General features: G+C 50.2%; 1 protein-coding gene across 23 annotated transcripts in view; it reads right to left on the reverse strand.

Moving 5' to 3' along the window:
• Nucleotides 1-14092, reverse strand: part of DYSF (dysferlin) — a 225932-nt gene that overhangs the window by 146472 nt on the left and 65368 nt on the right. For all 23 annotated transcript variants that reach the window (XM_018055066.1, XM_018055062.1, XM_018055052.1 and 20 more), the window contains 4 exons: nucleotides 13107-13137; nucleotides 12400-12515; nucleotides 5664-5790; nucleotides 2378-2481 (listed from right to left, as the gene is read on the reverse strand). In XM_018055066.1, the coding sequence (XP_017910555.1) occupies nucleotides 2378-2481; nucleotides 5664-5790; nucleotides 12400-12515; nucleotides 13107-13137 (378 nt within the window). The remainder of the gene's footprint in view (nucleotides 1-2377; nucleotides 2482-5663; nucleotides 5791-12399; nucleotides 12516-13106; nucleotides 13138-14092) is intronic.

Raw genomic sequence — 14092 nt, forward strand, 5'->3', positions numbered from 1 at the left:
GGGCAGGGATGGTGGGTGGGGGGATTATCCACACACACACAGAGAAAATAAGTGCAGCGAAACAGTCACAACTGTTTCATCTAATTAGAGGCCGTCCTAGTGGGTGAATACAGTTCTCCCAAATTTTGTGTTTTCAAATAATTAATGCTTCAATAAAGCATCTAATATTGATACATAGTAAAATAAAATAAAAAGCTAGACAGACAAGCACCAAACATAAATTTTGTATGATACTTTACGGGTAATGTTATTTACTTTTTTTCTGTAGTTTTCAAAATTCCTTAATAAATATGTGCATCAATAATAAAAGAAGAAAGAAAGAAAACAAAATAGCGGAGGCGGGTGGAGGCGGTATCAGTAGCAGGCAGAGGAAATAAGCTTATCCAAGGCCTTTCTCCTTCCTGAACTCAACCTGGACCTCAGCTATTGGTCCCCTGACTCAAGGGTCCTTTGTTGGTGGGATGGGCAGGCAGACCCTCCTTCTTTCCAAAATGAACCTAAGAATAGATTAACTGAAAAGGAAGACTGCAAAGTGCTGTGTATTGAATGGGAGCGCACACCACCTCCATCACCACCCTCGCTTTTAGCGTTTGTTGTTAAGCTTGTAAAGGCTCCCCTAACTGTCCTACAACGCCTGCCTGTCTGCCCGCTCCCCGCCTCTGCCTCCCGAGCAAAGCGCAGCTGGCTGCAGGCGCGAGCCCGCGCGCTTGGTTCTCAGCCCTTCGGCTCCGCCCGCCCGTTTCCAATGGTGGGACCCGGGAGCCCAGCGGAGCGGGGTTCCGGGAGCCTGGATGGAGGCCGAGCCCTCCGGATATGTCATTCTCCCCCATTTCCAGTCCTTCCACCACAGTCTCTGCTCTGAGGTTACAGAGTAAGGCGATCGGGTGTTTCCCGAGGAACAGATGCTAACGAACAACCTAAAGCAATGGAAAACGGACTTAAAGAGAGCAGTGCCTAAGGCCGCGTAGAGCCTGGAGGGCTGAATCAACACAGCAAGCCTGTGCGGGTGACAGAAACTGGATCTTGAACGACGCAGCACATTTTGTGGGGAGGAAGGCCAAGGAGCCAAGAGTGCACAGGCCCGGGGAAAGGCTAGAGGCGTGACCGCAGGGCAGACGAGAAGACACGCGGGCACGTGCGGGCCTGTGCGGTTTGTACCCAAAGCTGAGCGCGGCGAGCGAGCCAGTGGCGCTGAAACCCGCTCAACTCCGCCCTCCAAGCGGGCTGCAGGGCCGCGTCCGCCCAGGAGGGGGCGCGATGCTCCGCCCTCGTACAAGCTAATATTGGCCATGGAGATGAGGCCAGAAAGTTCGGCTGGGTGAGCTCTGGTCAACCAGGTTATGCGGTTTGAACTTCATTTTACAGACAGGGCTGTCTTTTACACTAAATATGCTGGTGGATTTCTACGGTGAGAACCCGGACGAGAGAACGGACGCAAGGCTGTGGTGTGGCCTGGGGGAGAGAAGACAGTGGCTAGGGGCATGGAGAGAAGAAAAGAACTCGGGATTTTTAAAGGCAAAAGCTAGCAATGGGATCTTGATGTAGAGAGGTCAAAAAAAGAGGGAAGAATCAAGGCAGGCCCGCATTTTCTGCCTTTGATGGTGGTCCTGGTAAAGAGTAGTTTCTGGAAGTGGGGCGGTGTAGGCAGAAAACGGCCCCTTTACAGCGCGAGCGGGAGGCGGGCAGGCAGCACGTAGAGGCGTGCAAAGCCGCAGGGAGTTCCGGGGCTGAAGGGAAGGCTCAGAGTTGGACACAGCTGTGGATTCCTCCGTGAGAGGCGAAGGGAGCAGCCGAGGCTGTCAGGGCGAGCCTGGAGGGTGGGCAAAGCCGGCCCTGAAGTGCGATGGAGGAAAGAGTCCCAGGCAGAAGTCAAGAGGGACAGGAGCCACAGCCCCGCTCTGGGCAGGAAGGAAGGGAGGTATGTGATCCCCAGGATCCGCACCAGAGTGGCCTGACTCCACTCAACTCCTGGCACAACTTTCTAAAAATAATCATTATGGTTTTACTGCATATTTTTTGTTTGTTTCCCTATCATTGCGCCTTCACATCTGGTTTGCTTTACTTACTATTGCTTAATTTCCCCCAAATATTCCTGTCTCTATCCACCATCCCTATGTCCCCTCCATGTCCATCCACACCTGTCTGTCTCACACACGTGGGCAGACCTGTGTGTGTGCGTGGCAGCCCCAGAGAGCTAGGCCTGCGTGTCTCACCCTGTGTCCTGTGATCAGTGCCCCCACATCCCAGGTACACAGCCTCCGATAGCGGGCCCTGTGCACCCCAAAATCTGTGCTGCACGGCAAGACAGTGCCCAGAGCCCATTCAGAGACGCCAGCTGCCACCCTCCCGCAAGTCCTCTTGTTTACTTGCTTCTTACCATTTTCCCTGCAAAGTTGACTTCCACGAAGGGATCCACCAAGTTCTTCTTGTTACTGTCAAAGCCAAAGATCTGCTTCACGTTGTCCATCACGGCATCGTCCACTGAGGAGAAAGACATGCTGCTCACTGCCTGCTGCTCTCCATCTTCAAACCCCCACTTCCCACTTGTGTCTCCCAACAGTCTGTGGACTCCCCAAGAGGCCACGGGCCCCTCAGCCCAGGGTTCTGGGGAAGGAGGACCATCTCCAAACAGCAGCTCCTGAAGGCTCTGTGCTGCTCCTTTGCCCAGCTTCCAGAGAAGGATTGGACGTTGTCATAATAATATGCCATTACTGGTGCCTGTCTGACATTTTCCCTTACATCCACTAGCTCAGTGACTTTCCTGAGGGCGACCGATAAGTCAATTCTGTTTTGTTAATTTAATCCATGCTGCTTCAAACCAATGTTTTACTAATTAGCCGTATTTTTACATATGTATTTATAGATGATGGATGTGTATATACAGGTATGTGTGTGTATATATATATGTTATATATATATATAGATGATGGATATGTATATGCAGGTATGTGTGTATATATACATATGTTATATATATACATAGATGATGGATGTGTATATGCAGGCATGTGTGTATATATATGTGTTATATATATATAGATAGATGATAGATGCGTATATGCAGGTATGTGTATATATATGTTATATATACATAGATGATGGATGTGTATATGCAGGCATGTGTGTGTATATATATATGTTATATATATATTGATAGATGATAGATGTGTATATGCAGGTATGTGTGTGTATATATATATGTTATATATATATAGATGACAGATGTGTATATGCAGGTATGTGTGTGTATGTATCTATATGTTTTATATATATATATATAGATGATGGATGTGTATATGCAGGCATGTGTGTGTATATATATGTTATATATATATATTGATAGATGATAGATGTGTATATGCAGGTATGTGTGTGTGTATATATATGTGTTATATATATATAGATGATGGATGTGTATATGCAGGCATGTGTGTATATATATATAGATGACAGATGTGTATATGCAGGTATGTGTGTGTATATATCTATATGCTATATATATGTAGATGATGGATGTGTATATGCAGGCATGTGTGTGTATATATATGTTATATATATATAGATAGATGATAGATGTGTATATGCAGGTATGTGTGTGTATATATATATGTTATATATATATATAGATGATGGATGTGTATATGCAGGCATGTGTGTGTATATATATGTTATATATATATATAGATGACAGATTGTATATGCAGGTATGTGTACATATATATGTTATATATATATATAGATGATGGATGTGTATATGCAGGTATGTGTATATATATGTTATATATATATAGATGATGGATGTGTATATGCAGGCATGTGTGTATATATATATGTTATATATATATATTGATAGATGATAGATGTGTATATGCAGGTATGTGTATGTATATATCTATATGTTATATATATGTAGATGATGGATGTGTATATGCAGGCATGTGTATATATATATGTTATATATATATAGATGACGGATGTGTATATGCAGGTATGTGTATATCTAGATGTTATATATATATAGATGATAGATGTGTATATGCAGGCGTGTGTATATATATATATATGTTCTCTATAATGGCACGTATGTATATGAAGGGTGGCTTCAGATGGTAAAGAATCTGTCTGCCATGTGGCAGACCCAGGTTCAATCCCTGGGTCGGGAAGATCCCCTGGAGAAGGAAATGGCAACCCACTCCAGTATTCTTGCCTGGAAAATTCCATGGACGGAGGAGTCTGGCGGGCTACAGTCTAGGGGGTTGCAAAGAGTCAGACACAACTGACTGACTAGCAAATTCGTGTACATGAATGAGAAAATGAGAGACGGGCGCGCTTAACAATTGCATACTAGCCAGTGTCTGTCTACATGAATAACAGGTAACAAGCATTCAGCGAATGTTTATGTTCTATTGACCCATGCATCCTTTTCTCATTTATATTCAAACAACACTGCAGACAACTAGGCAGCAGCATCCCCTTCACCTTGAGCAGAGCAGGCATCTCTGTCTCCCCGGCCCCCTTTGGAAGCTCCCCAGCCTCACTTCCGCATAGTGTCAACCAACAAGTGCAGAATGTTCTAAACCCGTATTTTAATCCCATTACTTATTTAAAGGGTTTCGCCACAATTTTGGTTCAATTAAACATGTACAGAAGGAACCCATTGATTGGTGTCATTAGTCAAAGCAGAAACCCTCAAACAATTAGCTTCATGCAAAACGTGTGAACAGGGACCCAAGGAGTCCCTGACTACTTGTTCTCTTGGACTCAGCTAGCAACAGCACTTGGTATAATTCTGCCAATGCATGCTCCAAAGTGGTGGCTCATAGCCTGCAGTGAGAAAACCACCAAGGAGGCTTTTAAAACTACCAGTGGGTGAGCCCCACCTCAAACCTAGCCAATCTGAAACACTGGGGGCAGGGCCCAGGCATCTGCACTTCCTTAAAGCTCCAGAGATGATTTAATGTACAGTCTGGGTTGACACCCACGGCTCCAGAATATTGAGCATAACTCCCCCAGCAGGTACTGAGCACACAGATGAGGGCTAGTGCAAGGTTAGTCACTGCGAGAAGCCAGGCAGTGGCCACCATAGCCTTCCTGGGGTGATGAAGATTCGGCCACAGCTACGGTGACCCACTGTCCCAGTTTATCAGGGAAGGAGGAGTTTCCTGGGATGTGGGACTTCCAATGCTGAAACCAGGACAGTCCCAGGCAAACTGGACACCCAGGAGTCTCCACTGAGTGGAGACACTGAGCCCTTCTAACATTTCAGCAACTGCTTCTGCAGCCAAGGGCTACCAGTCTTCAGCCAGGGGCTTCCTAGGGGTGGGAGAGAATCGGTGGGAGCCAGGCATAAGCACGAAATAGAATTGAAATGGTGCCGATGCCATTTCAGCATCAGGAAATGGTGCAGGAGACTGCTTCTCTCCTAAGAACAGCCGTAAAACCCTTGGGAAACCTAAAGAGGGTGTGAGGCTTCCGCAGACAGCAGAGCAGAAGGGAAGCTGGGCTGGCACAGATCTAGCAGACCCTTGGGTGCAGAAGCCAGGCCAGGAGGAGGCAGGGAGGGAGCCGGGGGCCAGCCCCTCCCTCTCCTTCCTGCAGGGACCTGAGGCAGCCCAGCCCAGGGTTCCCCCATCGCAGTCACCCAGCAAGGGCACCACACTCACTCTGTGGCAAGTCTTCGGCCCTGAAGACCTTCAGACAGAAGTGCGCTCCGCGGAGGGTCACGCCGATCGGCCTAAGCAGGTTGCTTTCGATGTCCTCCTTGTCCTCAGAAGGGTCTTTTCTCTCCAGCTACAATACAACCAAAGCTGACTACTTAATGAGTCCCCAAGCACAGCGTTTTCCCTTCCTTTTCTGAGAGCTCAACCAACACACTTAAATAGTGCATCTTGAAGACAGGCAGATTTCATCCTGCCCACTCGTAGCCGGTGATCTCCAGCAGTTCCTTAGCCTGAGACTTGCTTCATCTGGACAGTGGAGACAATGACAGTGACCTCCCAAGCTCTGGGGGGATCGACTTCAATCACGAGTCAGTGCACAGGCCACCAGCAGGCACTCAAGAGCCACCGTCTCCTTCCCAACCCGCCCATTAACAAATAGCGCAGGAGTGACAGAGGTCTAGGCCGGCCACTGTCTTCAGTAACATCTGCCCATTCACCTGACCAGTATTTACTGAGCAACTAGGAAGTGTCAGCTTCATGCCAGCGGCAAGGGATGTGACAGAGGTCCTGCCTGCATGGCACTCACCATTTCACAGTGAAAGGCACCTTTAAGCAAATGAATGCAAGAGCATGTGCTGAGTGTTTTGATTAGAACAGTGATAATAAAAATAATATATATTGATTTTATACATGCTCTCATTTAATTCTGACAGCAAGCCCACGAGCAGTGGGTCTCAAACTTGGCTGTACATTAGAAACAGGAGAGTCAGTGTCTTCTGGACCACTGCTGCACATTCCAAATGAAACACGGGTTCTGGTTCGACAGGTCTGGGGTGGAGCCCAAGCCTCTGCATTCCAACAAGTGTCCAAGTGATGTCCATGCTGCAGGGGGCCAGGGCCTAGAACACCCCACTTTATAGATAAGCTGGATAAGCTGGAGAGTTCACAGAGGTTGGATGCAGAACTGGGTGGGTGGGATTTAGGGAGAACAGAGCAAGAGGGCTGGAAACTATGGAAACTGGGGGAGTGAACAGTGTCAGTGGTATCCCAGCTTTGAGACCTGGATGATGGATCCAGGCAGAGGCACCAACTCACGCAGAGCAAGGGCTGACATGCAGTTTGAGGAACAAAAGATCCACCTGCTGCACTTGGGCAGGTAAGGGGCAGAGGGATAGAGGACAGGTGGCACAAGGCCATGCCCAGCAGTCCACTCCTTGCAAAGCTGCCTGGACCATCCTCACTCAGCCTGCACATAGAAACCCGCTTCAGAATCCCCGCAGCCGAATTCTCCATCCCAGAGTGCCTCGTGTCACACAAGAGCCCGGGAAGAAGCTGTTAATAGCTCTACACTGACTTTCTTCAGCTCACGTTGGAAGAAAATGACCCCCTTCTCTGCTTTCAGTCATCCATAACACTGTTCGTTCCCATAGGCCACAATCACTGACTGAGCCCCTGTTGTGTACAAGACCTGTACTAGGCAAGAGGGGAGATAAAAGGGTTCATGTTTACTATATTGCCCCTGACCTCAAGAAACTGAGTCTCAGTGACAGAGATGGACACAACAACTAACTAACAAAACACGGGGTGGTGACCGGAAGGAAAGATCCATCGATCTCCCTGGAGGACAAGGCAGCCGTCGTGGAGGAAGTAGCATCTGGACCGGGTCTTGAAGAACAAAGTGACTTTTGGTCAACAGAGACAGCGAAGGCCTTCCGACAGGTGGAAAGACGAGGATGGAAGTACATTCTGGAAAGGGTCACACTGACTGGCGTGGCCACAGCACGGAGTCCATGCAGACACACCAGCAAGTGGCCCTGCGAAACCAGCCTGAGGCCAAATGCTAACGGCCTTGAATGTGATGCTGAGGATTCTGGACTTCATCCCGAAAGTAACTGGCAGGCAGGGTGGGTCACTGGAAGAGGTTTAGGAGGAGACTCACACGATTTGTGCATGCATGCATGCTAAGTCTCTTTAGTCGCATCCAACTCTGCGACTCCATGGACCATAGCCCACCAAGCTCCTCTGTCCATGGGATTCTCCAGGCAAAAATACTGGAGTGGGTTGCCATGCCCTCCTCCAGGGCATCTTCCCAACCTATGTCTCCTGCGTTGGCAGGTAGGTTCTTTACCAGTCGTGCCACCTGGGAAGCACGTGATTGTACCTGGGTTTAAAGAAGGTGATTTTGGTGGTAACATGGGGGCTAACTAGTTTCACAGTGGCCGAACCCCATCTTCATTCACAGGAAGGCCCAGGTAAGATATCTGAGAGCCTGACCTTGGTCTCTGGTCTTGGCATGGGAAAGAGGAGAAGCATGCACTGTGGTCGTCACACCAAGACTGGCCAACTGTGTGCATGTTGACGTCCAGGTTTGGACTGAGGGATGAGGAAGGGTGTTCAGGCCTCTGACCTGGGGGACCAAGCGGATGAGTGCCATTTCCCGAGATATCACCTAACACAGGATGGGGAACAGGTTTGAGGAGTGGTCGCCAAATGATACTGGGTTCCCATAGGTGAAGTTAGAGGGGCCAAAGGGACGTGTTCATGTGCTTTGTTTCAGGAAGCTGGGACTGAGCAGCTGGAGCTGCGAGGATCCAGGCTGGAGATGAGCGATTTAGCAGCCCAGGTGGACAGAGACAGGCTCCTCCACAGATATACAAATATGCTGCAAAATCTGACTGAGGCCAGATATTCATGGGCCTTGAAGGTCATGTCAAAGGCACAGCAGAGAGGCAGGCAGTGAAATCCTATTGAGCTGCTGAATTTGAAGAATCCATTTTTTTTAAAAAGGAAAAGAATGAGGGGAGTCACAGATGCTGAAGGAGGAGAGAGTTTCAGGTAAGATTATGGCTCTGGAATCAAACACTGTGGAGCAGCAGATCAGATTAATGAGAGAAGAGCTCCTGGGACTTGGCAATGGGTCAGGCTTAGGCAAGTGGCTCAGGGAAGGAGGTGATGGGCGGCACGCTGAAGCAATGAAGGAGCGAGCAGCTGGTGAAGGACTGGAGAAAGGGGACGTGGGGTCCTCTCAAGAGTTAGGTAACCTTGAGGATGGCTGAAAGGACGAGGAAAACAGCTTGGACAGGAGGGGTGAAAGCAAGGGTATTCTGAGATCAGCAAATCTGGAGCCTCGCACAGACCAGAGGACAGGAGCCAGAGAAGAGGCAGACCAGACTGAACAGGAAAGCAGGCAGGGCTGAGGCACAGGCAAGGGAGGAGGGGGAGGGAGACGGAGCGGGGAGGGAGGAGGGGGAGGGAGACGGAGAGGGGAGGGAGGAGGGGGGAGGGAGAGGGGAGGGAGAAGGAGGGGGGAGGGAGAAGGAGGGGGGGAGGGAGAAGGAGGCGGGGGAGGGAGGAAGGAGGCGGGAGGGAGATGGAGGGGGGAGGGAGGAGGGGGAGGGAGACGGAGAGGGGAGGGAGAAGGAGGGGGGAGGGAGAAGGAGGGGGGGAGGGGAGAAGGAGGGGGGGAGGGAGAAGGAGGCGGGAGGGAGATGGAGGGGGGAGGGAGGAGGGGGGGAGGGAGGGGGGGAGGGAGGAGGGGGGAGGGAGAAGGAGGGGGAGGGAGAAGGAGGGGGGAGGGAGAAGGAGGGGGGAGGGAGGAGGGGAGGGAGAGGAGGGGGAGGGAGGAGGGGGAGGGAGACGGAGAGGAGGAGGGAGAAGGAGGGGGAGGGAGAAGGAGGCGGGAGGGAGACGGAGGGGGGAGGGAGACGGAGGGAGACGGAGGGGGGGGGGGGGGGGGGGGGGAGGGAGACGGAGGGGGGAGGGAGACGGAGGGGGGAGGGGGGGAGGGGGGAGGGAGACGGAAGGCGGGAGGGAGACGGAGGGGGGAGGGAGACGGAGGGGGGAGGGAGACGGAGGGGGAGGGAGACGGAGGGGGGAGGGAGACGGAGGGGGGAGGGAGACGGAGGGGGGGAGGGGAGACGGAGGGGGAGGGAGACGGAGGGGGAGGGAGACGGAGGGGGAGGGAGACGGAGGGGGGGAGGGGATGACGGAGGGGGAGGGAGACGGAGAGGGGAGGGAGACGGGAGGGGGGGAGGGAGACGGAGGCGGGGGAGGGAGACGGAGGGGGCGGAGGGAGACGGAGGGGCGAGGGAGACGGAGGGGGGAGGGATTTCAGCCCTCTCACCACTGCGCCACTACCACTGTGCAACTCTGCCTCTTTAAGGAGAGCGGAGGCTGGAGCTTAGGAAAGACCAGAAAGTTAGGAAACAGCCACCATGGAGAATGGTATAAGAAGCAAACATCACCCAAGTAAAAGAAGAAGTTGGCAGCACTTCCAGGTGACTTCTGCCACCAAGGCTGACCAAAAGGTGGTGTGGACAGTATGTCATGGGGAGGGGGGGGATGCGGAGATACAGCAGCAAACCCCAGGGGCTAGGGAGCACCATGCGAGAGAGAGGATGGGAGCCGGGGACCAGGCTGCAGGAGGCAGCTGGTGGGCGGGGAAGCAGACGGGGGTCAGGGCTGTAACCTCAGCGAGGAAGAACCATTCACTGAGGGTGAGGGACGGAAGGAGGCAGAAGAAACTCCTGGCGAGAGGGATTTCTGAGCTCACGGGCTTAAAGAAGGTAAGATCAGACGTTGATGGCTCATCAGGGAGGACACACTGGTTTCAGAACAAAGGCAAACAGGGAAACGTGCCAGCAAGGACCCTCCTGCACCAGGTGTAGGTAACAGCCCAGGAGACCAGAAGGAGGGAAATAACCAGAGAGGCAGGCTTCAGAGAAGAAGGCAGTGCTGAAGTTGGGAAACTGCCATGGGAAACCAAAAGATGGCCACGCTTCCATTCCAAAGACCATGGCAAGCTGGAGCAGAAAACACAGGCTTCCTTCTGCGCTGGTCTCAAGAAAAGTGGTTTCATCTGGAAAAAACCAGGGTCGGATGAATGGGGAGCGGAGGAAGGAGTGTTTTAGGAACGGAGAATAGATTCAGAATAGATTCTTGCCCTGTAGGAGCAAGAAGGCACAGCGTCTGGAGAGATGAGCAGGGAATGAGAGGAACAGGGAATGAGAGAGCAGGGAGGCGCCCTTGGGAGGGACTGGGCCGCCTGAGCTTCGCCGGCCCCTGCACAGCACCCGGGGCTGCCCCAATCCCTCCCACCGCAGCTGCCTGAGCCTGCATCATCAGCCAGCTCTTCAGCCTTAACCTCCTCATGGACCTTGCCCTCCACCTCCCCATCACATGCGGCTTTCCCCAGGGTCTCCACCTCCCCAACCCTCCCCTGGAGACCTGCTTTCCCCCACTCCTGCCTCCCCCTGCCTTGATCATTTCAGTATCTGCTTCACCATTTGTGTATCTGATTTCCAATCTTCCCACGAGATAGTCAATATCCACAAGGACAAGTCACTCACCAACATAGGTCCTGTCTTCCACCAACAGCATCTTAATCTTCCCTCCCCTGCAGCTGCTAGAGGAACGGCCACATCTCAAATCTCCAGCCGCTCAGAACCAACGCTCCAGGAAAACCTTGACCTTGAGACCCATCTCTAAAAACAGCCTCCATACTATCTAGCTTCTCCAATCCCCCTCATACCACGGGAGGCACTCAACATAGAGCTTGGCACACAGCAGAGGTTTAAAATATGTGTGTTCCCTAGCCCTTCCCTATTATTTGTCCTCCTCATCAGCCTGGTCCTCCCGCACCCTCCCTGCCAGGCTCATCAGCTCCCCAGCCCCATGCCTCCACAATGCCTGCCTCATCCACGCCTAACAGTGCCTCCATCCACCTACCTTCTGGGTCCCGGCCACTGAGTATTAGGAGGCTTTCCCACAAAGCCTCCAGCTCCTGTGTCTGCTCTGAAATCCTTCAGTCTTATCTGTGTGTGTGTGTGTGTATGTGTGCATGAGAGTATATATGTGAGTATATGTGTATACACTGGAGTATTACTCATCCATTAAAAAAAAATGAAATAATGTCATTTGCAGCAGCAAAGACGGACCCAGAGATTGTCATACTGAGTGGAGTGAGTCAGAGAAACACAAACGTCATATATTGCTTATATGTGGAATCCAAATAAATGATACAAATGAAGTTATTTACAAAATAGAAATAGACTTCCAAACCTAGGAAACAAATTTATGGTTACCAAAAGGTGGCAGGGCATAAATTAGGAATTTGGGATTAACACACTACTATATATACACAGGAGAAGGCCATGGCACCCCACTCCAGTACTCTTGCCTGGAAAATCCCATGGACAGAGGAGCCTGGTAGGCTGCAGTCCATGGGGTCGCTAAGAGTCGGACACGATTGAGCGACTTCACTTTCACTTTTCACTTTCATGCATTGGAGAAGGAAATGGCAACCCACTCCAGTGCTCTTGCCTGGAGAATCCCAGGGACAGGGGAGCCTGGTGAGCTGCCGTCTCTGGGGTCGCGCAGAGTCGGACACGACTGAGCGACTTAGCAGCAGCAGCATATATGAACAACAGCGATGTACTGTACAGCACAGGGAATCCTACTCAATACTTATAATAATCTATAAGGGAAAAGAATCTGAAAAAGAACAGATATACACTATATATAGATGGGAGAATATGCACCAAAGTATTAATGATGGTTCGCTCTGATGGGCAGAATTATGAGTGATCCATTTCTTATTTATGCTTTCCCACATGTTCTACGCTTCTCGCAATTGCCAAGTATTCTTTTAAATCCGAAAAGCTAAAGGTTTTTGTTTGTTCATTTGGTGCCCCCATGGCCCGGTGGCGGTGCTTATGAGGAGGACGAGGAATGTACTCACGGGGGCTTCGTCTCCAGGCCCCAGCACACAGAGACTCGCTTTCAGGTAGCCTCTGGCCCCAGCAGAGAAATCGTCAGGATCTGAGAGCAGCAGCCACTTCCTGAGGTAGGCATGTCCTAAGGAAACAACACCCTTGGTGATCCCCAAAGTGGAAGAACCCAAGTCTGCGACCACACTGGAGAGCCCAGGGTGGGCTCCACTGGGTGAGATGAAGAACTCATCTACCCAGACATGGGGAAGGACTCCAGCTCTAAAATAAAAGGTATTTTGAGTGTTCATTCCAGTCCAAATCAGAAATGTCAACAGACACCACTATCAGAGGCTGCCAAAGCCAGACCCCAGGACATTTTCCTCCCCTTCAGGAAGTAACCAGTCCAGACCAGAGAGCAAGGTGTGGAGAAATCCTGGACTTGTCGTCCAGATGACCCACCCATCTGGAGGGACCCCAGCCTCCAGCAATCTTTGCTTAGGACTTCCAGTTTAGCACCCCAACTGGGCCAGCTGAGACCCATGTGAGGGTTTGATATTCCTGGGGGCCTGTTTTACCCAGAAAATGAAAGCTGCCCTCTCTTTACTCCTGCAGCCTCACCTCCAAGATCAGACTCCACCTTTAAAGTCTAGAAAAGATGAGTGTCCCAAGTGGGTGCCCCCATGCAGCCAGAACCCAAATGCAAAGACCTGCCCAAGAGGATGACAGGGCAACTCACGGGGCTCTTGGTAGATGCTGCCCACGTCCAGCTGAAACCAAACAGAAGAGGCACAGGTCACAGTCCTGCCAGCAGAGTGTTAAATGAAGTATGATGCAGGAAAGTTAAAAAGCTGATGCATTAGAAATCATGGTTTCAAGAACATCTGGAGACATGAGAAAATGTCGATCACCTGTTATTACATGGGGAAAAAGTGGAATATATTTTGACTGAAGTTTGGTGAAGTGTATCTATGCATAGAAAAGGCAGAGCAAAGGAAACATGCTGGATGGCAACTGCACTACCTCTGGGTGGCAGATTTGGGGGGTTTTTATTTTATTTTTATTTTTCCTATATTTTATAATTTCCTATTAAAGAAAAACCCTTACAGATTTTGATGTGATGGTAGGAGAGGTTATGCATGTGCAGGGTGGGGGTATGTAGGAACTCTGTACTTTCCATTCAATTTTTCTATGAACCTAAAATTGCTCTAAAAAACTACAAAGTTTTTTAAAATCATAGATTACATTTATAATTAGGAAAAAAATGCTTTTTTAACCTCACCCTTGGGTTCTTACAATAAGATTAGAGACTCAAAACATAAGACTTATTATAGAATGACTCAAGCTCAATCCATTCTTAAAAAACAAAAAAACTGCTTCTCCAGAAAAACAGATTCCGTTTTCTATCCCTTCTCAGAGAAGGGGCCATATTTTATTTGGAAAGCAGAAGGAGGGTCAAATAAACCTGTGCCCTTTCTTTCCATTTGATAAATTCTTGAAGATTCAAAACCGAGAAAATCAGTAAGAATGACATTAAAACATCATTTGTGAAGATCTCCAGTACCAGCTGCCTTGACGCTAATCTGTTAAACACATCCCATGCTATCAGTTCAAGGTCCTCTGCAGGTTCATTTCTGCATGTCTGGGACACATGAAGGGGCAGGGTCACCCCACGCCGCCCCCCGGACCACTCCCAATCTGGACCCACTCCCCAGCCCCGGTGAG

This window comes from Capra hircus, chromosome 11, assembly GCF_001704415.2.
Source record: "Capra hircus breed San Clemente chromosome 11, ASM170441v1, whole genome shotgun sequence".
Taxonomy (NCBI): domain Eukaryota; kingdom Metazoa; phylum Chordata; class Mammalia; order Artiodactyla; family Bovidae; genus Capra; species Capra hircus.